This window comes from Lissotriton helveticus, chromosome 8 (assembly GCF_964261635.1).
Source record: "Lissotriton helveticus chromosome 8, aLisHel1.1, whole genome shotgun sequence".
Lineage (NCBI taxonomy): Eukaryota > Metazoa > Chordata > Amphibia > Caudata > Salamandridae > Lissotriton > Lissotriton helveticus.
This window is the reverse complement of record NC_136069.1, coordinates 632,085,056-632,112,690: the sequence shown is the minus strand read 5'-3', so window position 1 is coordinate 632,112,690 and position 27,635 is coordinate 632,085,056. Positions and strand designations below refer to the sequence as shown.

The 27,635-nt window shown below is 43.0% G+C and overlaps 1 protein-coding gene across 8 annotated transcripts in view; it reads left to right on the top strand.

Annotated features, from left to right (window-relative positions):
* RBM26 (RNA binding motif protein 26) overlaps positions 1-27,635 on the top strand; it is an 812,370-nt gene that overhangs the window by 139,801 nt on the left and 644,934 nt on the right. For all 8 annotated transcript variants that reach the window (XR_013599857.1, XR_013599856.1, XM_078657487.1 and 5 more), the window contains exon 4: positions 20,377-20,465. Coding sequence is in view for 6 of the 8 variants with exons in the window: in XM_078657487.1 (XP_078513613.1) it covers positions 20,377-20,465 (89 nt within the window). In the remaining 2 variants the exon portion in view is untranslated. The remainder of the gene's footprint in view (positions 1-20,376; positions 20,466-27,635) is intronic.

The following is a 27,635-nucleotide window of genomic DNA, read 5'->3' as shown; positions in this document are numbered from 1 at the left end:
CAGCCGCTGCTTTGAGTGTACATTGGGTACTAACTCGGATCCCCCTTTTCCCTGAGCTAAACCCCATGAGCTTTGCTCCCACAACCTTTTTTTTTTTTTTAACTTTATTTTAGAGTTTTCAGTGAATGTAACAGCAAAACAGTTCCCTCCATAATTGGCATCAATAGTAAAAGACGTGTATACAGTTCGTTCACCTCATTATGGCACACTTGGATACAGACATCACAGTTTAGGCAATATCTCTAGGGAGCAAATCAATTCACATCGACAACAGGGAATATACGTGCGTTGTCAGCAGGGCACTACCCCAGGACAGTCCCCCCGCTCCCACCACCCTCTCCCTCGGTTCCCGACTCCTCGGGGGTAAACAGTTCAGCACTTGTGCCATCCGAATCACTGTTGGACGACCCCGTAGCACACATCATTCTCCATGCAAGCAAGTCCTCCTGCAGCCTCTCATCCCTGCGTGTGCGCTGCATATGTGTTTCCTCCGCCAGGGACCACTCCCTGACATCCCTAAGCCATAGCGACATTTCAGGGGCCCTCTGTCCCATCCAGGTGATTGCCACCCTTCGCCTCGCCAACACCAACAACAATTGCAACATCTTATAGGACAGGTTTCTTTTCCTGGGTTTGGGGACCAAGGCTAACAGACAATGAAGCGGGGTCAAGGCAATCCGGAGGCCGGTAACGGCACAAATGTGTTCCACCACTGCCCTCCAGAAGTCCCCGACCAATGGGCAGTCCCAGGCCAGATGCATGAACCCCACCCCCTCCACCCCACATCTAGGGCAGTTGTGTCGTCTGTCTTCAGTGATACGTCGCAAGGAGACCGGGGTCATGTAAGTACGATGCATAAAATTTAAAATGGATCAGTTTAAACCGCGCATTGCACGACACCTTACGGGTGAGGGTTCCTATGCGTTTGCGCTGCCCCAGCTCCAAAGTAGCACCACGGTCTACCTCCCATGCCGCCCAGGACGGTGGAACTGGCGGGGCAGAGTCCCGCCTCATGGCCGAATACAGCAAAGTGATCAGCCTCCGTCCCCTACCACAGGAAAGGAGGATGTTGAGGGTGTGGGACAGCGGGGGCGCCTCTGGGAACTGTGGCCAAGTCGCCTTCGCCATCTCCTGGAGTCCCCGGTAGTGCAGATATTGCCCCCCACTCAGCCCGAAGCCCTCCGTGGCTTGTTCGATGGACACGAAGGAGTCGTCCGGATAAAGATCTGCCAAAGTCTCGCAGCCCCCTGCATGCCAGTTCCGAAAGGGCATGTGTTCCTCCATAGTTACTACTGGGGCCAAAATCCAGACCGGCAGCTCCCTGTGAAAGGGGGCCCGCCTCAAGATCTTCTCTACGAACCGCTGCCAGACTCCCGCAGTGTGGCGCACTACATATGGCAAGGCCTCGTCCGCTCCTCTTCCATGCATCAAGGCCACCTGCAGTGCCCGCTCGTCCGCTCTACTTGCTAAGAGTCTCATCTCCCAATTATCAGTGTCCGCGAACCACCTAGCAGCCGGCAGCAGCTGGGCCGCATAATAGTACAGGTCAAATCTCGGCCCCTCCAGTCCCCCCTCCTCCCAGCTCCGGACAACGGTGTGCAGAGCAACTCTGCTGCGCCGGCCTGCCCAGAGTAAAGAAGTGAGCAGCGTGTTAAGCGTGCAAAAGATTCGCGGGGGAGCGGGCACAGAGAATTTTGCAGGACGTATAACGTCCTTGGCAGCATCACCATTTTGGCGATAGCCAACCTCCCCCTTCTCCCCCCCAAACATTCTTCCAAGATCACATGCAAAGTCACAGGAACATCTTACCCTTTAAAAAAAAAGAACTTCTCTCCCTCTTACAAAAAGGAGCAATAGAACAAGTCCCATCAAAACATCAATCAACCGGGGTATGCTCCCTGTATTTCTTAATTCCCAAGAAGGACGGCTCTCTCAGGCCTATACTAGACCTCAGACAAATAAATCTATATATTCAATTGGACCACTTTCATATGGTCACTCTCCAACAAGTGCTTCTGCTCCTTCAACAAGGTGAATTTCTGTCCACTCTGAACTTAAAGGACGCCTATTACCATATCCCAATACATCCTGCTCATTGCAAATACCTAAGGTTCATAGTAGCAGGACAGCATTATCAGTTCACGGTGTTCCCATTCGGGGGAGTAACAACAGCACCCAGAGTTTTCACAAAGTGTTTAGCAGTAGTCCCAGCTCATCCTTGAAGACGACTGGCTCATTAGGCCAGCTTGCAAAAAAGCTGTCTCCATCACACTCGCAAAACAGTGCAGCTGCTACACAATCTTGGATTCACAGTCAACTTGTCCAAGTCTCATCTACAGCCATCCAATACACAGGCGTATCTGGGAGCCACAATAGATGCACAAAAGCTTTGGCCAATCCGGCCAGAATCCGAAACATGCAGACTCTAATCTGCCAGTTCCAGCCTCAACACTTGTTGCCAGCTCAAGTGTTCATGCAATTACTAGGTATGATGGCGTCTTGCATACTAATAGTTCCTTACTCAAGACTTTACATGCGCCCCCTTCAGGAGTGCTTAACATGTCAGTGGAACCAGGCTCAGGGTCTATCAGATCTAGTGTTGGTGGACGGCCGCACCCATCGCTTTCTGCAGTGGTGGAATACACAAAACCTTTCAAAAGGGCAGCCCTTCATCGACCCGGTTCCATAGATTGTGCTAACAGCAGAAGCATCGCTCGCTGGTTAGGGAGCTCATCTGCAGACGCATACAATTCAGGGGATGTGGAGCCGGCAGCAAAAGTCGCTTCATATAAATCATCTAGAGTTGCTAACGATTTTTCTAGCGCTCAAAGCGTTTCAAGTTCCTCTAGTAGGCAAAGCTGTACAGACAACATGACAGCCATGTACTACATACAAAAACAGGGGGACACACACTCTCCAGCTATCACAGACCATCTGGAGATGGGCCATACATCACAGAATGTTTCTCCTTGCAGAACGCCTTCCAGGAGTAAACCCTCAGATTGCAGATTTGCTCAGTCGTCAAAGACCACAGAGCCACGAATGGGAACTCCACCCTCAAGTTCTCCTCCCATTCTTCCAAATGTGGGGATTTCCAGACATAGATCTGTTCGCCACAAACATCAATGCGAAATGCCCAAACTTCGCATCCAGACATCCACACCCATTGTCCAAGGGCAATGCACTATGGATGAAGTGGTCAGGGATATTTGTCTACGCTTTTCCGCCTCTCCCACTCATTCCAGTAGTGGTTCGAAAGCTCAGACAGGCGTCCCTGCATTAATCCCAGTTGCTCCTACATGGGCCTGACAACCCCGTTCACAACCCTATTGGAGCTCTCCGTAGTACCTCACCAAAAATAACACCTCACTCTCAATCTGCTCAACCAGAGCCATGGAGATATCAGACATCCAGATCCCAGTCATCTCAACCTTGCGATCTGGCACCTGAAATCTTAGAGTTTGTCTACCTTAAGGTTCCGCCAGACCGAATGAACGTTATCAAAGAGGCTAGATGTCCTACCAGAAGAGCATGCTATGCAGCAAATTGTAAGCGATTTGTGATATACTGTAATAATCAAATACATCCACTGGACGCTTCAGTTCAAAACATCATTTGCTATTTACTACATCTGCAGTATTCCAATTCAGCTTACTCTTCCATACGCTGCAATAGCTGCATACCTACAGAACACACAACCTCTTTCTCTTTTTAGAGTGCCTGTCTTCAAAGCATTTATGGAGGGACTTGAGAGAATCATTCCACCAAAGCTTCCACCTGCTCCAGTGTGGAATCTCAACATTGTCCTCACAAGGGTAATGGGTCCACCCTTTGAACCATTGCATAGATGTGAAATACAATTTCTTACTTGGAAGATAGCTTTCCTCATAGCTATCACATCTCTGAGGAGAGTGGGTGAGCTTCAGGCACTAACCATAGAAGAACCATTCTTACAAATAGATCAAAACAAAGTGCTTCTTCGGACCAACCCTAAATTGTTCTATTGAGTTGCCTGTGTTCTTCCCTCAACCAGATTTTGTGGCAGAACATGCTTTACACACTTTGAATGTGAAAAGAGCAATTCTTTACTATATAGAAAGGATAAAACCTTTCCGCAAAACAACAGCTATTTGTCGCTTTTGCTCCACTACATAGAGGCAATCCAATATCAGAATCAAGCATTGCAAGGTGGATAGTCAAGTGCATTCAAATTTGCTATGGAAAAGCAAAAATAACTTTAACAATTTCCCCTAGAGCGCACTCCACTCGCAAACTAGTTGCTTCTATGGCATTTTTATTAAACATACCCATAGATGATATCTGCAAGGCTGCAACATGGTCTACACCTCACACATTCACAAAACACTATTGTGTAGATGTGTTAGCAAGACAGCAAGCTAGTGTGGGCCAAGCAGTTTTACATACACTGTTTCAAACCGCTGCAACAGCTACAGGTTTGCACAGTGATTCCCAATCTGTGCCCTGCGGCAACCCAGTGCGCCTTACAAACTACCCAGGGGGCCGCTGCGCACCAAAGGCACAGTTAGGGAACCAAATTAATTTGTTAATCCCGGCGTATCAACAGTTCAAGACAGTATGTGGTATGAAAGTTGTGGCAATGCCATTAAATAAAAAAATAGATTAAAAAATGTACTTGTATAGAAAGTCCACGATCCACAGTAGCAATGCACGCCTGCACACAAATACGGAAATACTGCTGAGGGGCAAAGTACCTACAGTGTCTGCCGGGGGCAGCCAGAGCCACTCCTTGTGTTTGTACATAAAGCCCCGGTGGCAGCTGCTGCGCAGAGACCTGGGCTGAACCTGGCAAGCCGGGGCTTAAAGAGCCGGCCCTAGATGAAGGAGAAAGAAGCCTGTGTGGAGAGAGGGGCTGACTGGAGCGGCTTTACAAGGGGAGCCGGGAGAAGGCTTAGACGCCACCAGTGGAAGCCTTTACTGAAGTGTTGATTACATGTTGGGAACACAGTGATGGCAGCGCTGGAGACTGAATAGTGTGTCTGGCAAATAGACCCTGCCTTTAAAAAAGCCTTCATTGTACAGCAGCACACTCTTGACCTGTGTTTTTGTGTGGTAAGAATTCTATGAAGCTTCGAGATTAAATAACGTAAGCACAAACCATAAAGGACAATACAAACTGGATTAGCACACTGACTAAATTACTTAATGTGCACAGATTGGAAGAGGACAGATGGGCACGTTTCTCCCCCCTCCGCAGAACTTGAGTACACAAAGATCTTGGTTGCAGGCACCTTATCCTCATGTTATTTTAAATTGCGGCCCATTTGCAACATTTGAACATGCAAGACAGTGCCCCTGTATTGGTCCTACTAATAGTCTTGTAGTAAAAACACAGGGCAGTGAGTGACATGACCCAGATAACAAAGAAAACTACGGAGAATATGTCCTGGCAGCATTTTGGTAAAGTGAGTAATTCACTGCACTGGACAGTGCCTTTCCGCATTGGCTGTTATCTGAAGCTTTACCATAAGACACAGTGAAATATGCTGCACACAGTAAATAGTTACACATGCTACTTCAGTTTTGGCATTTTGTGTTTTTTTACTGTTGTAAATACCAGGTGTCCCTGTACCTGCAAATTGATGGTGAATGGAAGGAGGCATATCTCTACCAGTGAAGTGGTTTGCTTTTCCTTCCCTGCTAGACTTGCAAGGCTCACCACGTGCACAAGCAGGCATACATGCAAAGTCTGGTGTAAAAGCAATAGTTCTTCAAAACGTATTTGTGAGTGAAATGACTACATGGAAGTACTGACCTAAAGGTCTTACCATGACCAGTCACACACATCAAAGCCTACCATTAACACACTTTCCCAGACTCCATGATTATAATACCGTTATAGGTTCATCCCATATGTTTTCAGGGAGAAAAATGGAAGTACTCCCGAGGCTGGGCTTACATCCCCCCCCCACCCACCAAAAAAAGTAACATCATGGGGAGCTGTGGCCAACGGCCAACAGGTCAAGGGAGATGGGGTAAAAAAAAGTTTGGGAACCACTGGGTTAGCCACTACTCTTGAGGAGATCCTCACCTTGAATGAGGCCCTGAAGGTGCCCGTCCAATGGCTCTCCTCCAACAAACTCAAACTCAATGCTAAGAAAACTGAGTTCCTCCTAATCTCCCCGCCCAAAAACAACTCTGAGATCCAGACATGGATTAAAGCTATACCAGCCTTAAACTGCCTCCGACCATTGTGGACTCGGCCAAATCTCTGGGAATTACCTTGGATTATAACCTAAACATGCGAGACCACATCAACTCAATGGCGAAATCTGCCAGATTCCACCTGAGCTCCCTATGGAAACTGAAACCCTTTGTTGACGCTTCCGACCTAATACTTGCAGTCCAATCATTAGTTATTTCTAGGCTGGAATATGGTTGCTCCACCCTCTCTGGTTTACCCAAGATCTCCCTAGCACCCTTAAAAGCCTGCCTCAATGCAGCCGCCAGATTACTTACTGGCACAAGGAAATTTGATTGCATCACTCCTCATCTGAAAGCGTTGAACTGGCTTCCTCTCGAGGTTAGGATTCAACTCAAGCTGACATGCATCACGCACAAGGCCCTACACTCAAACTCCCCTGCGTATCTTGCACAGAAACTTGTAATTTCCAGAGGAAGCAGAAATTCACGATCGGCCAATGCCCTCCTAATCCAGCCTGCACGCTTTCGGGGAAAAAAACCTACAATTGGGCGTTCGCTGTGGCTGCACCAAGAATATGGAACTCCTTCCCACCCGACATCAGAAGAATCCCCTCCCTGGCACGCTTCAAAAAGGAGGCTAAATCCTTCCTCATGGGTAAATTCCTTGGCTAAACCTGTTCCACAACCACCTCAGAGACTACTATCCTCATCCTGCGACCTCACCCCATCAAGAAACCTGGGGTCTGTTTTCAGTAACTGTAATTATAATGCTTTCCTTGTATTCTCCCATCCCTCTGGTACCCAGCACCCCCTCCTAATGTACGGTACTCTTGTGATATCCTGCCTATTGTATGACTCTTGGTTTATAACCAACATCTGCAATGAATGGGTAGAAAGATGGAAGGAATATGGACTGCATTGAGCAGCAGGCAATAAACATGTCTGATGATACAGAAGGCAGCCTCCCTGAAGCGCTTTAGGAAGGCATTTGAAACAGGAATAAAGGAATCACAGGACACCCAACTAGGAATAAACGGGTCTATGGTTGGTGAGCATATTTGACAGATGGTTGTTTATGACTAACAGTTATGATAACTTCCCTTGAGCATACATGAAAGTGCATGTATGTATTCACTGAAAAATCTTCAATCGTAAAATATGATTTGTTCTGTTTGGATGGTATCAACATATGTTTAAAACATGTCCTTGAAAGATCCACACTTGACGTTCTGGTTATTAAACAAAACTAAAACATCTCTGAAATTGGCCAGTTATGGTTAGCTGAGCAGACCATAAGTCACACCCTAAATGCAAGGCCCATGACCTCACCCATGACACTACGTGGCACCTTAACATTATTGACGACATCGCTATGGATGGAGTATGATTTCTTTGTGGTAAATGCCCTTGTATTTAATGATGCTGCATTGTTGAGGCCTACTTTTAATTTTGCCTTTGGAGTGTGAATTATGGTTTACCTGGCGGGGGAGCCATTTATTGTATTCTCTATAACAGGTCAATTTCGGGGGTATTTTCAGTTTTACTTAGTAACCATAACTTTACTTTTAGAGGAATATTCAGTTTTAAAAAGAAATACTTTAATGTCTTATGAGCAGAAGACATCACAACTAACCGATAACAATGTTTGCAGTGAAATTTTGGGCTTTTTGATAATACACGTTTCACTACTTTGTGTCCAAACATCTGATTGTGCAGCTGTGGGCATGCACAGCAGGGGTTGGTCGAAAAGCTTGTACTGTGGCCAGGCCCTGCTCTCAGAATCATGTGCGCACATCCCGCTTTGCACTACTCTGACTGTATCAGAAGTGTAGCAGGAATGTCCGGGGCCCTGGAGCAAGCAAGAACAAGCATTTGCAATGCAATAGGTCTCGCATTTACTAGAGTTTGAGCTATTGGCATTGTAAATGACAATGCCTTTTATTTACTTGTTGATTTTTACATAAATAAAATGCATTGTTTACAATGCCAATAGCTGAAACTCTCACAAATACGAGACCTATTGCATTGCAAATGCTTGTTAATCTATGCTGTGCATAGACTAACAAGCACAGCTCAGCTCCATGCACAGCTCACATGCCTTGAACGGAAAATGCTACTTACCCAGTATGCATCTGTTCATGGCATGTAGAGCTGTAGTCACATGCGCCCACCCCCCTTCCTAGGTACCTACACCTGTTGCTGTTACATCTTACTTAGATACATATAAACATGGACATCTCTTACTACTCCCACTAACTCCATAATCACCCTCTGCGGCAAACAATCTAACAATGGAGTCTGTACGCATACGCACTATCACTGAAAGGAGGAGACACCTACCTCGTGACTGGAAAAGACATCTTTGAACAAAAACAAAGTGCAAACATCTGGACCCAACTTTAGATGGCAGGCTATGCACAGCATGTGACTCTACAGCTCTACGTGCCAAGAACAGAGCATACTGGGTAAGAAGCATTTTCCTTCCCCCCAACATTTCAAATGCGGACCATACAAACGAAACTGCTTAACAGATGAGCATCTGGAAACAACACCTCAAATTATAGTTCTGGACCTACTGGAAGCAACAAAAACAACAAAGGAGACACTTCAACTATTTAACAGCACTCCCAGCAATATATCAGATACAGTGGAAAATATCTTGCTTTCTTCGGAATTCCCACTGTTCATTTCCCCGCAATCTTCCAATAGGCAAGATCCCCTAGTACACTTTTTACATTATAGGGGGTCCTGGAATAAACACTGGCCCTTCTGGAAAATTACATGGAAAATACAGACCAGATCTTGGAAAAAACTGAAACTCCAATATCTGGTGGACCAGAAGAGAAATACGCAACTTAGGCAAAATCCTCAAATTTCAACAGAAAATAAAGAGAAAGAGAAGGGAGAAAAGGGACAAGGCCGTGCAGCATCTTTATTGGAAGAACACGTAAAAGCTGAGATGCAAAAGGCAACCCAAACCAGGCAGACAGAGCCAGAAAGAAGAGAAAAGCAAGAACACAAAGGATGATAAAATCTACTCCCTTCCCAAATTACTTATGGACCCTGTAATTGAAAACCATCCACATGACGTCATTTCACTCTTTGCAATTTTCAATCAGAGAAGATCGCAAGAGACCTCAATTCATTATTCAAATAAAGAAGAGATGCCGCCTCTGTAACTTTCAAATATAAAGAAGTCAGGGTCCTTTTCAAAGAGAAGGGAAAATAAAAATAAAAGAACGAAGGGGGAAAAAATGATTAAAGAGCAAAGCGAATAATTCCTAAACTAAAGACACTGAAATTAAAGTCCCCACAGTCATTCTCTCCTGCACAAGAAGGGTCTGCAAACATAAAAACAACGGATACTCAAACCAAGATTTCTAACTTCTGTTAGACAGAAATGAAAATCAGATACAACTGAACCGTCTGGCACCAAACTTCAAAACTACAACATTTATAAAAGATCAACAGTTTAAGACCAACTTAGAAGGAGAAACTCATTCAATTCCAGAAAACTCCAGAGGAAAGGGGTCACAGATCCACTATCGCACCTTGTAAATAACAGACTTTTCTCCCTTATAAAACGACCTGCTGTATCGAGAAAAGATCTTAAACCTTCTCCTCAAGGTCCACTGACTCCACTCCTTAACCTCATTAGAAATAAAATTAGTGGCATTTTCGAATTGATCTCAACCCACGGTGGCAACGGTTGAGTTTTGGTCTTGTTTCCTCGCTTCCATAATATTGAAAGAAAGTGACTCCCTACGCATTAACGGGTTTGATGAAGTAAGAGTAAATCAAATAGACTATGCAACAGAGAGAACAAAGATACTAGAGAGGAACGAGTATAGGAAGCAACAACATAACCAAGTAACTTTTGGCACTAAGGACTCACTACGCATCTCTGAAGGAAAATTAACCATATGTATTAAAGGTGGTGAGAGGTGAATTTTTAACAACCTATCAAAAGTACAAACGCCACCAAAGGAAAACACTTTGTCCTGGATCTTATGTAACCTGAATAGTAATAGGCAGGGAAAGGCAAATAAGCTCCCTATTTAGCAGAATTCTAAAAATTGTGTCATGGAACATCGCCGGTAAAGAGCCCCAAAAGTTGGCACTCATTTTTAAAAACTCACCTGCAATAGTGTGCCTCCAAGAAACATGGTCCTTAAACACCTTCGACCAAAAAGATGATTTCGTATTTGAAATTCCGGCAGAGGCTGTGAGAAAAGGCCACGCAAAAGTTGGACTCTCAGTTCTATCAAGAGAAGAAATACAGTGGGACCTGTAAGTGATTAATAAGTCTCGCAACAATGCTCAATGCATTAAGATAAAGTACTGGAAAGAAAGCCTTGTTACTACTTAAAATCTGCTCATCTTTAACATCTACCTTTATTTGTCTCACTAATGATAAAACCATTTGAGAAAGTAGAAACAGTAATAGAATCAAAAGGGAATCCTCCCATAAAAAAATACTAACCGGCGACTTTAATTGAAAATCTCAAATGCACTCCAGAAAAGAGGCAGTGTTAAAGAACAAGATGAAGCATGGTCTATCCCAGCACCATTATTCCAAACAACCATAAAAACAGACAAACCCTGAAAAATACTTCTTACACTAGTGAATGCAATCAGTGGAGTGGTATTAAATGGGAGTATAGAAGGAGATGTCCCTGCCGCATTCGTGGGATAAGGAATCCCCAGCTCTTCTATTTTAGATTATATAATCTTTAGCCAGGACCTATTCGGAAAAAAGTCCTATATCTAAATTTTCACAAGAAAGCGACCACGCAATCTTGTATTTGAAAATTGAAGTTCTACTGCATTTTACTTTTCCATCGGCCTTAACTCAGGTGAATGGTAATGCTGAAAAATATAAAAAAGGGTGTTTAATTTGGAACACTAGTACCATCAACAAAATGAATACTGCGATAATCTCTTCGATACTGAACCAACATAAAAATCCATTAGATGCCATAACATTAGAAAATACTGTTTCTGCCATCGTGATCACTCTCCAGAAAATATTAAACGTACGAGGAAAACGGGATCAAGCGACCAAAAAGAAAGGCTTCAGACCATGCAATAACTATTTTAAATATATTGAGTACATTACAATTTCTGCAGAATTCTGATGATAGAAAAAAATCGCAAAGTTAAAAAAATCCCGCAAACAGAAAAATAAAAAACAGTCAAGAGCTAAAGGATAAAAATAGGCATTCTGGAGCCTAATAGCAACTGCAATGGGAATTATATAAATTAAATAAGAGCTCTGTTAACTTGAGTAAATACAACCACATGTAGATTAAAAAGAACCTGGATACTTCCGCACCAACTGGACAACAAATTGCTCAATACATAAAGGACGCCAGATCTTCTGCAGTAGTGGGACCCAACAAAATCCTGGTTAAAGTCCTCCAGAGCAACCCAGAAGAGTGGAGTAAATTTCTTAATTGGTAAAATTCCAAATTTATGGCAGGGGAGTATTATGATTCATCTTTTGAAAAAAGGCTGTCGTTTAATACCTAGCAATTACTGTCAGTTGCTCTGTTGAACGCAACTGGGGCGGTTTTCTTTTCTTTTTTTTAGTAATTTTTTATTGACAGACAAGCCAAGGCGAAAACAATCTTAATTTGCAAAGAAAAAGAAGCAAGAAAATACAGACATATACAGTATACAGAATGCAGTCACTTAACATTTCCAGTTAACTTGTTTAGCCACAATTAAAGCCCCCCCCCCAAAAAAAGGAGATTATCCCCTCCGAACAACCACAGTCAATAGCAAAATAAATTTCACAAAAAGTTACCCCATGTCTTAGCAATCTTCCCCTTTGCTTTAGTACCTCTAATCTTGACAAGTGACCGTTCCATGGTATGAATCTCATTAACCAAAGCCCACCACTCAATCGTGTGAGGAGGATTCTCGAAGATCCAGACTCTGGCTATAACCAATCTAGCTCAGGACAAAAGAATATTTAACAAATCTTTGTTAGTACTATTAGTAGAGTGTATAGCCAATAGAACTGACGCGGCCGATAAAGCAGAATTGATCAGTTGTTTTTGGAGTAAGATATTTTCGATTGCTGTCCAAAAGTTAGTTAATGATGGGCAAGAATAAATCATATGTATGATGTCTGCTGCCACCAGGCCACATTTAGGACATTTAGTACGATCGCTAACTAAGCTGTTTTATGACCATTTGAAAATTGTTTGTGGAGTGTGATATAAGTGACATATAGTTTTGTAAGATTGGAGCTTTAAGCTAGAAGATTGAACCCCTTTTTTGATGTTAACTAATGCAGCAGAAATATTCTGGCTGTTACATTAAATCCTAATCTGGTGGACCATGTTAGGGCCATTTTAGGACAATCGTCTATTTTATATTGACTAAGGCGCCTATAACCCACACTAATTAGTGATTTCCTATTGCCCGAATAAAAACATGTCCATATTTCTGATCCAGTTACTTCCTTCAGAAAATCCCTTATTTGAATATATTTATAGAACATATATTCGGGTAGTTTGTACAAAAGTTTTAGGGTTTCAAAATGTAAGAAGCCCGCTGTACCATATAGATCTCCTAGTGTCTTAATACCATAAATGGCCCAGTCTCGCCCAGCTTTGTCACTAAAAATACCAGGATGCCCTGGGTTATCCCATAGTGGCAGATCGGTATGAAAAAAGGAAGTACTACAATTAATCAATATCAGGTTCCAGATGCGTACTGCATCCTTCGCCGTCTTAAATTTAACACGTTTAAAATAATTCAGGTCTTGTACTCTTGCCAAGAATTGTTTTGAGCATAAATTGGTGAAAGAAAAATTGGTTGTTTACAGCATACAGACTGCGGAGTCGGCCCAAGAAAGAAAAATAGGCTCTAAAATCAGGGAAAATAAGACCACCCTTATCAAGTGGGAGTTTCAATAGCAGCATCGATCTTCGAGGCGTTCTGTAGCCCCATATAAAACTGCTTAAAATGCCATCTAGTTTTTTGAAAAACAAATTATAAACGTGGAAAGGAATAGACCTTAAAAGATAAAGAAATTTCTGCAAAATGTTCATCTTAATTAGATTAATTCGCCCTAGGAGATTAAGTGGGATCTTATGCCATTTTCTCAGAAGGACAACCACTTCTTTGAGTAAAGTATCATAATTGAGTGCATTTATCTCAATAATCTTAGCAGATATCTTTACTCCTAAATAAATCGCGACCTGGCATAAACCCTTCACTGGAGGGCTAGATTGATAGTTCATAATAACTTGGGTTTTGTTTAAATTTAGTTTGTATCCAGAAATAAGACCAAACTTATTAGCTTCATCAGTTATCTCTACCAGAGCATGCGCCACATTTGTCGTATAAATCGCTAAGTCATCAGCATGCGCTGTGATTTTAAGAGTTTTATCATGGTGCCGGAAGGGTTCAATTTTAGTTTGCATTTGAAGAGCATTGATGAATGGCTCCATGGAAAGAGCAAAAAGCAGGGGTGACAACGGGCATCCCTGCCGAGTTCCCCTTAAGATTGAAAAGTTAGATGACAATATCCCAGCATAGCTTATTTTGGTGTTAGGGTGCCTATAAAGAGCCTGTATATTTCTCAGATAACGACCCTTCAGGCCAGACTGCTTCAGAACCCCTCATAGATAATCCCACCCCACTCGGGCAAACGCCTTCTCTGCGTCTAAGAGTACCATGCCGAGTGGGGTGAGACTAGCTGCCGCCACATCGAAAACAGTTATAGCCATGTTAACGTGAGTGGTGGTATCCCTCCCTACCACAAAGCCAAGTTGTTTATCATTGACAAGCCTTGGCATAAAAGGAGCCAATCGTGTTGCAAGCAGTTTAGAGTAAGCTTTTGCGTCCGCGTTAATCAAGGAAATGAGGTCTATACGACCCACAGTCCTTGGGTGTTTTTTCTTTTTTAAGAAAAACATAATTTTGGCTGCCTTCCATGAATCAGGGGCGACACCCGTATCACCAATTTGATTAATAACTAAGCAAACGAGTGGTAAAAGTTCGTCCGCACAAATTTTATAAAGTTCTATAGGAAGAGTATCCTCACCTGCCGCCTTATTAGAAGGAAGAGAATTGATAGCTAGGCGCAGTTCCGTTAGTGTAACCTCCTCCTCCAAACGATCGATACTTTCCTGATCTAAGTACTCCCGTACAGGCAGATTCTTATTGATATACCTTTGTATATGGGCCCCGCTGGGACAGCTCTCTGGGGTATACAACTTTTCATAGTATGAAACAAACTGTTCCAATATTTGCGCTGGTTGGGTATATAGAATATCGTTGGGGCCCTTGATTGATTTAATTAATGTGGTTGCACGATCGTCTGCAACTTTATAAGCCAGGACCTTCCCAACTTTGTCCCCACACTCATACTGAGACAGTTTGTACTTATTTATTTTGAGACTAGCTCTCTCCCTAAACAAACTTTTTAGTGCAGAACGTAAAGTAATTAACTTCATTTCTAGTTCAGCAATATGTTGCGTACTTAGCCCCCCGATTCTGAGTGAATCATCAAGTTGTTTTTCAAATAGCCAAATGTTCGATGTAGCTATCTTGATCTCACTTTTGCGCTCTGCGTTTTGTTTAAATATATATTGTTGTGCAACTCCCCTGATAGAGGCCTTACAAGCATCCCATACCGAGAGTAGTGGGGCAGTATTAATATTCAGTTCAATATATTCTTTAATGTGCGCCTTAAGTCTTTCTACGAATGCAAGATCAGCTAATAAATATCTAGGGAACGTAAAGGGTCTAGATTCCAGTGTCTTTTGAACTATGCTAAATGAGAAAAATATAGGGTTATGATCAGACGTTACTCTTGGGCAGATCTCCATGTAACCTGATTCAATAACTTTGTCTGATGCCCAGGCCATATCGATTCGTGAGCACAATTTGTGAGGTGGAGATAATACGTATGGCCAGGATGTAAATTCCTCCATACGTCTTTAACATTATGTATCCGAGCTAGTTCCAAAATTGCAGCCTTGGTCTTACGCATACGTCGGAATAAGCCTTTCTTAGTTAAATCCTGATAGTAATTCAAAACACAGTTAAAATCCCCCATCAATATCAGTTCTCCCTACCAAGCAAGTAATTCAATGTTCAGCCAATCAAATATGCATGGTTCATCAGTGTTAGACCCATAAAAGCGCAAAAAACATATTTACAATTTTCCACCGCCATTTGGATATAGCCCATCTACCTCCATTATCCGAAGCAGTTTTAATTACTACCCCACGCAATTGTCTGTTCTTCAGAATCGCCACCCCCCGAATAGGAGCGTTTAGTGTAGTACATACCACCACCTCGTAGCCCAGTTGCCCCAGTAATTTCTTATCCTTGCAACAGATATGTGTTTCCGACAACATGACCAGATGAGGGTTGTACATTTTCAGCTCCTCCTTCACCAGACTCCTTTTATTTTTATTATTCAAGCCGGAAACGTTCCATGCTAAACATCTAATTTGAAACATTGTAGATATTTAAAAGATCTAACCATTCTGCCCAGCTCTGTGAATCCAACATTACAACCAATCTGCAATCTACAAAATTAAACACCCTAAAGCTTGTCTTGTCTCCCCCTTTTTGCCCCCCCATCCCCCAACCCCAAAACCCTCCACCACACTCCGTCCTACCCCCCATCACTAAGTACCTAAAGGGGGAACCCCCTCCTAACCCCTGCGGCCGCTGGAAGGGCAGCCAACTAAAGGTGCAGCTGTCTTAAAGATCCCTCTCCCTCGAGTTATGAAACTTGAATCGCCAATTTATGAATGCTCAAACCATTAACATGTCCCCAACCCAAAATCTATTTTCTATTTTTCTAGCTATGAATGTTGTTTATGCAGTACTAATTTTAGATAGTACCATCTCAGCTTCTTTAACCTCAGTGAGGTAATAAGTATGACCAGCTTTGATGACTTTGAGAAAAGCAGGCTCCTGGAGAAATACCTGAGCCCCGTTGACTTGAAAGGATCAATAAGCTTCCATCGTTTCTCCATTGTACTCTTACAAAGATCTGACCTAACAAAAAATGTTACATTTTCTGTAACCACCGGGGAATTGGGTCTAGCTTTGATGGAGACTGCCTGTCTAAGTAGAAAGTTCCCAAAAAAGATCAAGAAAGGGCGAGGGAATTTACTTCCTTTGTTTCTGTTTTCTAATGGCAGTCTGTGAACTCTTTGCAATTGCGAGTCCCAGTCCCAGTCCCAATCCCAATCGGCCAGGTCTGGAAAAGCACGTTGGAATAGTTTGACAATATAAGCACGAGGGTCCGAGCCCTATGATCCCTCAGGGATCCCAAAAATGTCTGAGGTTCTGCCTCCGTTGTCTATTTTCCATCTCTACAAGTTTGTTTTGCAGCTCTCTGATCTCGGCATCGTGGCGGGTAGATCGTGTCTCTGTACCTGCAGAAAGCTCTCCCACCAGCCCAATCCTCTGTTGCAGTTCCTCAACTTCTTGAGTGATGCCGCCCATCTTGCTAGTCAGCTCTGATCAGCCATTTTGCATTTTATTATTGTCCTGTTTTAATTGCAAGAAGTATTGCTGAGCTTCCTGTCCCTGCTCCTTCAAAGTATAGAGTATTAGAGCCAAAGATGAGCTCTCAGTTTCTGCAGAGCCTGCCATCTTGTCAATACTGGGGGAAGCGTTAGTAGGTAAGCTTTTGGGGGTATGCTCTCCCCTTGTACGATTTCCGATTACTTCAACACTTAAAGCATTGGTGGATGTATTTGCGATGGTAGCTGGAGTAACGTCAGTACTATTCACCTTCTCTCCCCCATAAGTAACAAAATTTGCTCCTGCTTGTGAATGTCCTCTTTCAGCTCGGATTGTGTCTCTAACCGCAAGAGGGATGTCTGAGAAAGGCGCTTTGTCACTCACCTCTCCGGCAGGAAGAACTGCCTCAGTAGGGCTGGTGCCTGATAATCGAAGTGCAATAGTTTTGACCCCCTTTTGCCCGGATCCACTTACGTAATGGGCTCTCATTCAAGATGGGTTTCCCTCTCGTGTTTGAAAACGAAATGGCCGTTGACAGGGTAGAAGGGTTAATATTTTTTTTATTCTTTACTTTGCCTTTGGCCTTCCCCCTTCCTTTCTTCCTGCATAACTGCTTTACCGTATCTGCGGGGGACCCAGTTATCACGTCTTCTTCCTCATCATCCACTTCCTCATACTCATTATTGGAAAGCTCTTCAATTCTCTCTCTACTCCCAATTACGTGCTCAATAATACTGTTAACGACATCCATGCTTGCCTCCTGTATATCCCGGGTGCTGCCATTCAGCTCCAGATTGATATTAAATGGTCTCTGGGGATTTTTGTTGCACAGTATCTCATCCTTCTCGATGCTGCTCAGCTCATACTCGTACTCCGTGCCACCCCTCTCCTGCTCAGCAGCTGTAGGTACAACGGGTATGGCGAGTATAGCGCTCACAGACGCGCCGCTCCGTAGCTCCCCTTTGTAACCACCACTAGAGTCAGGGTTAGCTATCACTGTGTCTTTTTGCCAATTAGCACCCCCAACAGCTCCAGAGGTAACAGCTTTTAACTGGGCTTTCGAAGTTATAGCAATATTATTCCCGTTGGAGCCGGTAGATGTTACAGGGACCAAAGCAAGTTTAGTTTTGCCAGCTGGTGTTTTAGCAGTAGCAGGGAAAAGAGAGGGGCGGATAATTTGCTGCTTACCCGTTGGTGGATGTATTGCAGCTATATTCCCCGTAACCGGCACCGGCACAGTCGCGTTCCCGCTCTCTACATGAGCCAACATTTTGACAGTCCCCTGACTGTGTCCAGGACCGTCCTTCACTGTTGGTGTCCCCTTCGCTGCACGAGACCTCTGGAGTTTGTTTGGAGCCATTCTGTCAGCTGCAGAAGTGAACTCAGGATTAGGGTACAGCCGCGGCGTTCTGGCCGCGATGGCAGGGTGCAAAACGAAAGATCCAAGACCTGAGCAGCCGAACCAAGAGAGGAGCAGCCGCCGAGCCAAACACGATTTGTCCGGATGCTGAGTGTCCCGCCCTGTCCAGCCCCGCAGCAGCAGAAGCTGTATCATCGGCCGGTCCGGTAAGAAGCAGCACGCAGGAAAGCTCTTATCTTCGGTTTAACAATTATTCCTTCTTTATTCCTTGCCTTTCAATATTAGCGCCGGGGAACACAAGTTAGTTGTTACACGGCAGTCTCTGTGCGAGGGATTGAGGGAGCTTCAGACTCTGCTGCACCACAGTGGCGTCCTCAGTCCGCCATCTGGGACGATTTTCACGCCAACGTCCTGTACCGATTGAAAGACTGGGCCTTCTCGAGAGGAGTGATCCCAATGACTCAGGCTGGAATTCGCCCAAAACACTCTGTAACAGACAATATTGCGGCGTTCTAGCCAATTATAGACAAATCTGTAACATTGAAATTACAGGCAGTTTGCATTGTATTTGTAGACATTACAACTGCTTTTGACAGAGTAGACATATCCACACTATGGAAGAAGTTAGAGAAGCTAGGAATACCTCACAAACTTTTAACACAAATTATTTTACTACATACAGCAACATGGTGCATATTACAAATGGGGGGAGATAAAGGTCTAACCTGATCCATAGCTACATGGAATGGTCTAAAAGCAAGGCTGTGTTTTGATCCCTCTTCTATTTTCCCTCTATATAAGCGACCTCCCAGAGTGTCTTTTAACTTTTCTCCAAAAGTAGCATCCAGCAATGTGCACATTTCGATGTATGCAGATGATGTTGTCATATTAGATCTTACATCAACCTGCTTTTAACAAAACTTAAATGTTTCATTTAGCTACACAGAAGAAAACTTTTTATAGGAAAATATTCTTAAAACAAAGGTAGTACCTTTCAGATAAAAAAAATGTATTTCCTTTTAATTGGACACTCTAGGGAAGGCCAATAGAGGTGGCAAAAGAATATCCCTACATAGGAGAATTGTTTGGCAAACTTTACAAAATTCTTAACTTTTCCAACATATAGGCCTTAAAGCAGATGCTAATATTGGCGCACTAAAGAGATTACATTCTTCCTCTAGGTACAGACATTTTCACTTTTTATTAGAGGCTTACAGTATGAAAATACCTCCTATTTCATTTTACGCTCTTGAATAAATCCCAATTAATAAATACACGCAACAAATATATGAAATCTGCTTCACAAAATGATAAAAGTTAATCAAGCAGTTCCAGTTTAAGCATTACGTCTCGAGTTGCCTTTAGTTAGCTTCTTCGCTAGAGCCATGGCAAATATAATAAGATGGCCGTACAATGTATTACACGCCACACCGGGATCTCTAAGAAGCCTACTAAAACTAGAGCCTTTTAAAAACGAGTTGTTGCAATATACTTTTAACAAGAATCTTCGCATAGTATTACATTTTTCATACTGCACAATAGCACTTTTAACTTCTTGGAACCCTGCACACCTGATGTAATTTTTAAAAACCTCGACCCCAAAAATAAGTCAAGGTCTCGACGTCAAGCATTGTTCCCAATTAAAACATTGTACACATTACGCAGATACTGTAGAATATAAAGCTCTGCAAGAATACCTACAATTTACAATGGTTCACAGGGTGCGACACTATCATTCTAATGCCGCTCGGGATTTAACCATTGAAAGCTTTTATGAACAACTGGAATGTTTGTGATCTATGTAATGGAGGTGTGCAAGATATACCTCATTTATTGTTTGTTTGCCCAGACATCATTACTTAAAACCCATCTGTCCCAGATACAAAATATTTACTGTACAAGGCTTATTAATGTTTTTAAAATTGCCACCTCATGAATGTGTACCATAATTTGTTTACATTTTTAAAGTTGCAGTTTGATGCTGTAATTAGGAAATACTGATACTTTAATGTCTGCTTTCAGGAATTCTAATTACTGAACTACATAACTTAAGAGTAATCATGTCTGTTTTTGTTAAAGAAATGCAATCTAGCTGCATTGGGAGATCCCTTTCAGAATGCAATTGTTATGCAACATCTGTTGGGCAGATGTTGGTAGTCATTAATTGATGTTTGTTCATGTTCAGCTAAGTGTGCTAAAATGAAATCCTTATTATTAGGACTCCGTTTCGCATTTAGCACACTCTCAAGTGAAATGATTATCTTGTCTAGTTTCTTTGACTGTTTTATACACAGAAGTTCAGCTATAGCTATTTTGTATGACAGATATCGAAGGAAGAGGAACGAGAAAAAAAGTTTTCTAGAAGAGTAATTCACAGTCCACAACAGTCAAGTTCTAGATACAGAGAAAACAGGTAATGTCAAACCCTTTGTATGAAATTCCAATTTGTTTTTGCTAGAGTGACTCATTAATCATGCAAGAAGATGAGAAATATATATATTTTACTCTGTCACAAGATCTTTGTCATTCATAACCTTTGAAAATTTAAATGGAGTTCCCAGGGCTGGTTATTGAAGAACAAAATCAACAATATAAAAATGTTCTATCCTTTGTTTTAGCATAGGGGTGCTATAGCACCACTAAGGGAAAACTATTGCAGTTGTATTAAAAGAATACATAGTAGAAAGTAGTTAGATACTTAATGTATTTTTCCATCAGCAGTAGAATGTTCCACATTGAACTGCAAGTGTTAATTTCTGATTTTGCATAGTGGAGCTGTATTCCAGGAGAGGTACGTTTGCTTTATGAATATGCAGCTTGATACAATGCCAGAACCCTTGACTATAAGAAAGAAAGAGTGATAATCATGGGTGCAAATCAATATTTCCCTAAAATTAGAAGGACCTCCATGCTGGAAACAATATATACTGCATTTTCATTGGAAAGATATTTATTTCAGTAATTTTGTTAAATATTTTTGATTCAGTGGAAAAAAATAATGTAGTGCATTTGGTCATGTACAAATATTGGCAAGATTTTTGTCTGCTGATAAGTCTTTTGATCTGAACGATTTAAGCGGTTTGTCCTTCTCTGTCCCTGTGCGACCTAATATGCCACTTTCTCTGTAGAACATTGACACCCTGAACTTTTCTTCTTGAAAATCCATCAACTACGTGTTTTAACTGGACCTTTTGGTTGGAGCTGCTAGGCTGCCAATTGTACTGCTGTTGATCACAGACCACAGACACTACTAGGGGAGAATGTTTGCGTTGGACTGTATGACATGGTGCCAGGTTTTCATTTCTCAAGCAGGAGATTGCAATTGGCCTAACCTCACAACCCTAACCATTTCCAGTTAGTACAGCTTACGGCTAGTGCCTAAAAGAAGCTCCTGGGGTTATGGGGTCCACTGACTCATGCCTGCAACCTTAATCCATATCCGAAAGTCCTATAAATCAAGCATACTCTGCAATATAGTTTGCAAAATAAATTCCCTTTGGCCTCAACACATATGAATTCTCAACCTATTTGTTTAGACAGTTTTTTGCTCAACGCCTTTTGAATTTCGGTCTTTTAAAATATGCCTCACCTCAACTTCACGTTATCTCAACTTCACATTATCTCAACTTCACATTGACCTCTCTCTGACCTTAAACTTGCTATCATATCAAACCTTCAGCTCCTCTCTTCACCACCTCCTCTCTTCACCACCTCCTCTGTCTATGACTGTTAGTAGTTTTAATGTTTGAGCATCATTGTTTCTCTGGGTTTAATCAGTGAATTTAGTTCTTCTGTCACTGTTAGCCATCTTTGTTTTTTAAGTCCTTCTTGGGTTGCCTTAATCATGAGTAACAGTACCCTTTTAGTGTGATTTGTGTACTGTTTAAAACCAGCTTTGGGCGTAGAGTCATTTTTTAGCAGTCTGTGCATAAAGACTCTTCTAATCAAATTAAAGCTCTCCTTAGTTATTATGTGGCTACAAACCTTAGTGATTCTCCCTCCCAAAGCTGTGTCCTTAACCACAATGATTCAATTAGTGCAGTCCTCCTGTAATTGCCTTTTTCATAACTGTAGATCCACTTCAAAACACAGGATCGCAGACCTCATCAACAATAATAACTTGGATCTTCTGATCCTCACAGATATTTGTGAGTGAGACCTCTTATTCAGTGTTGGTCTGCTCCATTCTTCTTTCATACAACTAGATTAAATTGCGTAAATTGGAGGGGGAGTGGCAACCATTCACAATAACTAATTTCACTGTAAAACTCTGAAAAACAAGCTTGCTTTCCTTCCATTGTTTCTAAGTGGAACAGAAAAAGGTGTATTCGGTGTCCACCAAATTCCACATTTTTCAGTGTGAGCCTCTTCCAAGTTCACATGCTTCACATTATTTTGTCATCTAGTGATTGGGTCTGGAATAGTGTTTTGTTTTTAAAAGGTTTACTTTGGGTGTCTACGTAGTTTGACCATGATGACTCCTTATGACGTTGACAGCAAGCCAACAATGGCCCAATATGTGATCACAATGTTATATTCTTTTTTTTTTCTTTCTTTGAAATAATTCTTTATTGCTTTTTTCAAATGAAACATAAAACACATTTTTTTAAAAAGTAGTAAACATTGAGTGATCAAGTCAGACTGCAGTTAACAAACATGTGTTAGGAAAATAAAGCGGTCCAGAATAGCCAATGTAGAACTTAGGGTTCAATAAGCCATGTTAGATTTTTTTTTCTTACACTTCTGAATTCAGATGTGGTACAAAGTGATCCAGCATTTTCACAGAAAACATGCATAAACACTCAAAATTTGACAAAGAAATGAGCCCACATCGAAGATGCATTTTGAGATTTGAGTGTGACATTGACCAATCAGGTTTTTAGGTCTTGCCTGGCGAAAGCAGCGCATGCGCTGCTCTCGCCATGGCGTGCACCTTTTGTAATCGATTCTGCCAAAGCTGTTTGCACGCACGCCTGCATGGACAAACATGGCTGCTCTTGCCATTTGTCCATAGCAGACAGCATGCGAGTGTCCGTAGGGACTGTGGACAGTCCCACGCCATTTTGTTGCTACAGTAACGAAAATACCTCTTCGCTCATAGCTCCGAACCAGTGCGCACCCTGCAGTTCCCCCCAGGGCACAAGCAGGCATCCACTTCTGGTTTTGCTGCGATCAGCTTGTTTTTTAACCAGGAACAAGTGCCGAGCCCTCCTTGCCCACGGCCGAGTATAGTTTTGTGGGCTTGTCACTTCTGTCATAGATTTCGCGCCCATGACCAGCATCGGGGACATATGAGCGCTGCAAATCTCTCCCCTCACCCCCACCTGTTGAAGGAAGAACATGGCGCTTCTAGCACAGACGGCTCAAGCAATCCCCCCGCTCCCAAACTAGAACAAATTTAAACACCCATAAACAATAGGATTAAGGTCCGGCACGTGGTGAGACACCAACTCCCATACAAAATGAGGACTTTACGTCGGCCAGGTCCCGCTCGGATTAAGAGTCCTCGGAGGTCTTGTCTCTTTCGAAACCACCCTCTTTCTCTCTCCCCACTTCTCCTTTGATATTCACTTTTGTTTCTTCCATAACCTTTGCTAAGGTCATCACAATAAAAGCTGTCAGGGCTGCATACACTCGCCCCTCCCAGCGTGCAAAGGGCTCATTGATGACAGGACGAAAAAAACACATTTCTGGGGACACACCTGCGGGTTGGGAGACAGCTGGGACTTAATGGGTTAAAACTATATGACCGTGAAGAAATCTCGAGTTTCAGGTTAAGTTTCTTGCTTCTCACGCAATATACACTTGGAAAAACACAAGCAGCCAGTGCTTTGGGTCTGTTCAGACGTTAAAAGTGCCTGCTGTTGTGTATCAACTTTGACGCAGGTGCTCTCTGAGGTCAAGTGAAGGACGTCGTCCTTCACATAGGAGTGCTTACTAACAACGTCTATTATGTGAAAACCCGACTCCTTGGTGATGACAGCTTCAAGTCACATTCATTCCCCCACTGGCCACACTTTATTGTCCACTCATTGAGTGAGTTCCCCAAGCACAAAAGGTTTGTGGGACAGCAATAGAAGTGGATCAGATATTGGCCAAGAGTTGGGGCGTTACAAGTGGTGCGATATTTTCGAGTGCGGTGAGGCTGTCTGTTTTGGAGGTATTCGTCCGCCTGTTACAATTCGCTTGCTTTTATGCTAGTAAAGGGTGTGGGATTCGGGAATTGCATGCAGATATTGGTGTGGCAATACTTAATGTCGCATTTTATTTCCCATTTTATTTCCAAAACGAGTAAAGGCCCTGACAGTGTGAATGATTAAGACGGTATTGCACTCCATCACTACGCCATTTTACTGCACCACTCATACTGACTCATTTGTTCACTGGTGCCCCTCCCCTTAACTAAGAAGATTATTTTAGGTTTTAATGAAGTCTGAAATGTTGGTAAATTGTAACCAAACGCTCCCTTTCAGTCAGTTGTAGAAGCTTGTTCCATACTTTTTATTGTACTGATTTACTCAGCCTGGACTCCAGGTAGAGGTTGCGCTGTCACTACTGTTACCTGACAACTTCATGTCACGGAGTCCTGTCTTTTCATTTTACAACCTATTCCATTCTGGGAGTTGCAGTCCCGGTTAACCTCAGTAGCTTCAGTTGACCTTAATCCAAGGCTGAAGCATAACGTCCTTGTTGACATGGAATAAGCTGGTATCTATACCCAATTATTTTGTTGGAGGTATTCTGGCTTCATTTTTCATCGTTTAGAATTGTATGGGGATGTTTTTTGTTTTAATTTACAATAGGGTATTGCAATCATTAATAAAATAACCAGCCCACATTTTCCATCCCTGTATTCCAACAAGGCCTATTGTGTCTGGAGGATAGAGGTGGACACCAAATTTTGCATCCAAGTTACCATCCCTAGTTTACGGTAAACAACGCCAATTCATATACGTTGACCTTTTAGCTCAAATCATTTACACCTGTGCCCATAGTAAAAAATGACCATTGCCACTGTCAAGAGAAGCGAACCTCTTCTTTCTGAAATTTGACTTCTCCATAGATAATCTGTAGGATTGGGTGAATCAGTAGGTGGATGATTCTGATTTTAGTTCAGCAGGGTGTTAGCTTTGCAGTGCTGCATCTGTATTCTTCTGGTTTATGCTCGCCTTACCAAGCTCTTTCTCCAGAGATTCCACAAAGGAAAGATTAGCACAAACTTACACCTTCAAACTGCATCCCAATGCCAACTTACAATCCTAGGTAAGTGAGGACAGCAAGTCTCCAAATGCTTGGTCATATATACAGATTTGATGTTCAAACCTTCAAAATAATACAAGGATATTATGTTTTTTTATCATGTTATGTTAATTGACCCTATACATCACATCCCCGCCATTAATAACCTCTAGATTTTTGTTTGCTAGTAGCTGTGATAGCAGTTTAGCAAGCAAAGTAGCTATTTTGGCGATACATGTATTTTATATTATTCCCTGAAGGGGTGAATAAAATTGCAAGTTTGGGAACTATTTTAGAGGCAGATGCTTTTTATTTCATTCCCTGAAGGACCTGTAGAGAGGAGTATGTTTTGTGCGACATGCTTCCCAAAAGTGATTGCAACATAAAAAGCTGGGTGTTCGTCTGTGAAACATGTGAAGAACTGGTGCAACATGCTACGATTTAAAATCTCAGGGCCTAATTCACGTGTAGTAAAGTTACAAGTGCGGAGTCTGCAATTGGGGCGGAATCTCCGCCCTGCAGTTCCCCAAGTGCTCAGACTTTAATACACGGAAATACCTCTATACATCGAGCTCACATTGTTATTTTTTTCTCTCTACTTTGCGTATTTTATTGTTCTCCCCTAGGAGTTTTTAGCAAGTGGTGTGAGCAGTCATATTTTTAAAGGATATTGATGTCTTTGTGGGTGCTGGGTTCTCCTCAAATAACTTTGGTATAATGTGATGTCCAGTGATGGAATGTTGCACGTGTGGCATCTAGCGGAGAGGTACAATTATGCCTGCTATGTGTTTCCATGCTTTTTTTTAGTTTTTATTATCTGATGCAGCAATGCTGGGTTGGAGTAAGTCCCTTATGAGCACTCATTATTTAACAGGAGGACAGACAGCTGCAATACCAGACAGGTGTCCCTGCACTTTCATCATACTGTCCTGCTAATATTAACACAGAGTTGCACCAGACATGTAAAAAAAAAATCACTGCAGTGTGGGAGCAGTAAGTGGTGATGGTGGTAGGGAAGTGACTTCAGCAGGAGAGACTGTTGGCCTAATGTTTTGTGGGAGGTGGACAATAGTAGCAAAAGTGGAAGATAGGTTGGCCCGACAGCCGGAGTTAGTGATTCATAAAACGGGGTGTTTGATAGCAATGGGCTTTAACCCCTCCGCTGAACGTTCCGCGCTGCTGCGGAACGTTCTATTGCGCGGGCGGGACCGCGACTTTCAGCGGACGTGCGCAGCACTACCGAGGTAGTGCACGCGACGTCCGCTAAACATGCGCAGCACTTAAAGGGTTAACTAAAAAGTAAGTGCAGGTGGTCCCATAGATAATATGGTACATAGCTAAACACTTATAAGGTCCCAAAGGCGAGACCATTGCATTGCAAATGCTTGTTTTTCCTGTGGTCTTCAACCAGATTGCAGAATAACCGTCTGGAGACTTGTTAACTTTGGAGCTTTTTGGTGCCGTTTTGAGGATAGTCGTAGAAAATACTCAGTTCAAATTCTGTCCTAATAATGAATGTTTACCACAAACGAGGAGCGTCCAGTATATGTGCTCTGTTTATCAAAAGCTCAGGACTCAGCAGGTTGTTTTGAAAGGCTAGTACATTTAGCAAATAAAGATGCATGAAGGAAAAACAGATTTGTTCACCTACTCCGCACAGCCATCAATGAGTGAAATTCGATTTTTGGAAAATGATTGAGAGGCACCAGAAGTGGGCTAGGCGATCACTGTTTCCACTCTGATCTCCAAGTCATTGACCCACATCAAGAGACAGGAGGGCGCTGATCTCTGCGTGCTTCCAGCTCTCCGGGAAGGTGGCGGTGTTGAAGGAGGCGTTGATGATGTTCCGGAGTTGGGGTGCGATGGTGGAGTCGGCCTTGTTGAAGACGTGGTGTGGGCAGGGGTCGGTCGGTGATCCGGAGTGGATGGTGTTCATCGTGCGGGCTGTGTCTTCGGTGGTCACCGTGGTCCAGGTGCGAAGGGTGGCGGTGGGGGGCGTTGGTTCGACGGTTGGGTGCGTGGGTGGGGCGCCGAAGCTGTTGTGGATGTCGGCGATCTTGCGGTGGAAGAACGAGGCGAGGGAGTCGCAGAGGTCTTGTGACGGAGTGATGTCGTTGGTGCTGGGGTTGGAGAACTCCTTGACGATAGTGAAGAGCTCTTTGCTGTCGTGGGCGTTGTTGTCCAGTCGTTCCTTCAGGGATTTCTTCTTGGTGGTGCGGATGAGCTGGTGGTGCTTGCGGGTAGCGCGTTTGAGGGCGGTCATGTTGTCGGTGGTCCGGTCGAGGAGCCAGGCTTTCTCGAGGGAGCGGCAGGTCTTCTTGGAGTCCTTGAGGTAGTCGGTGAA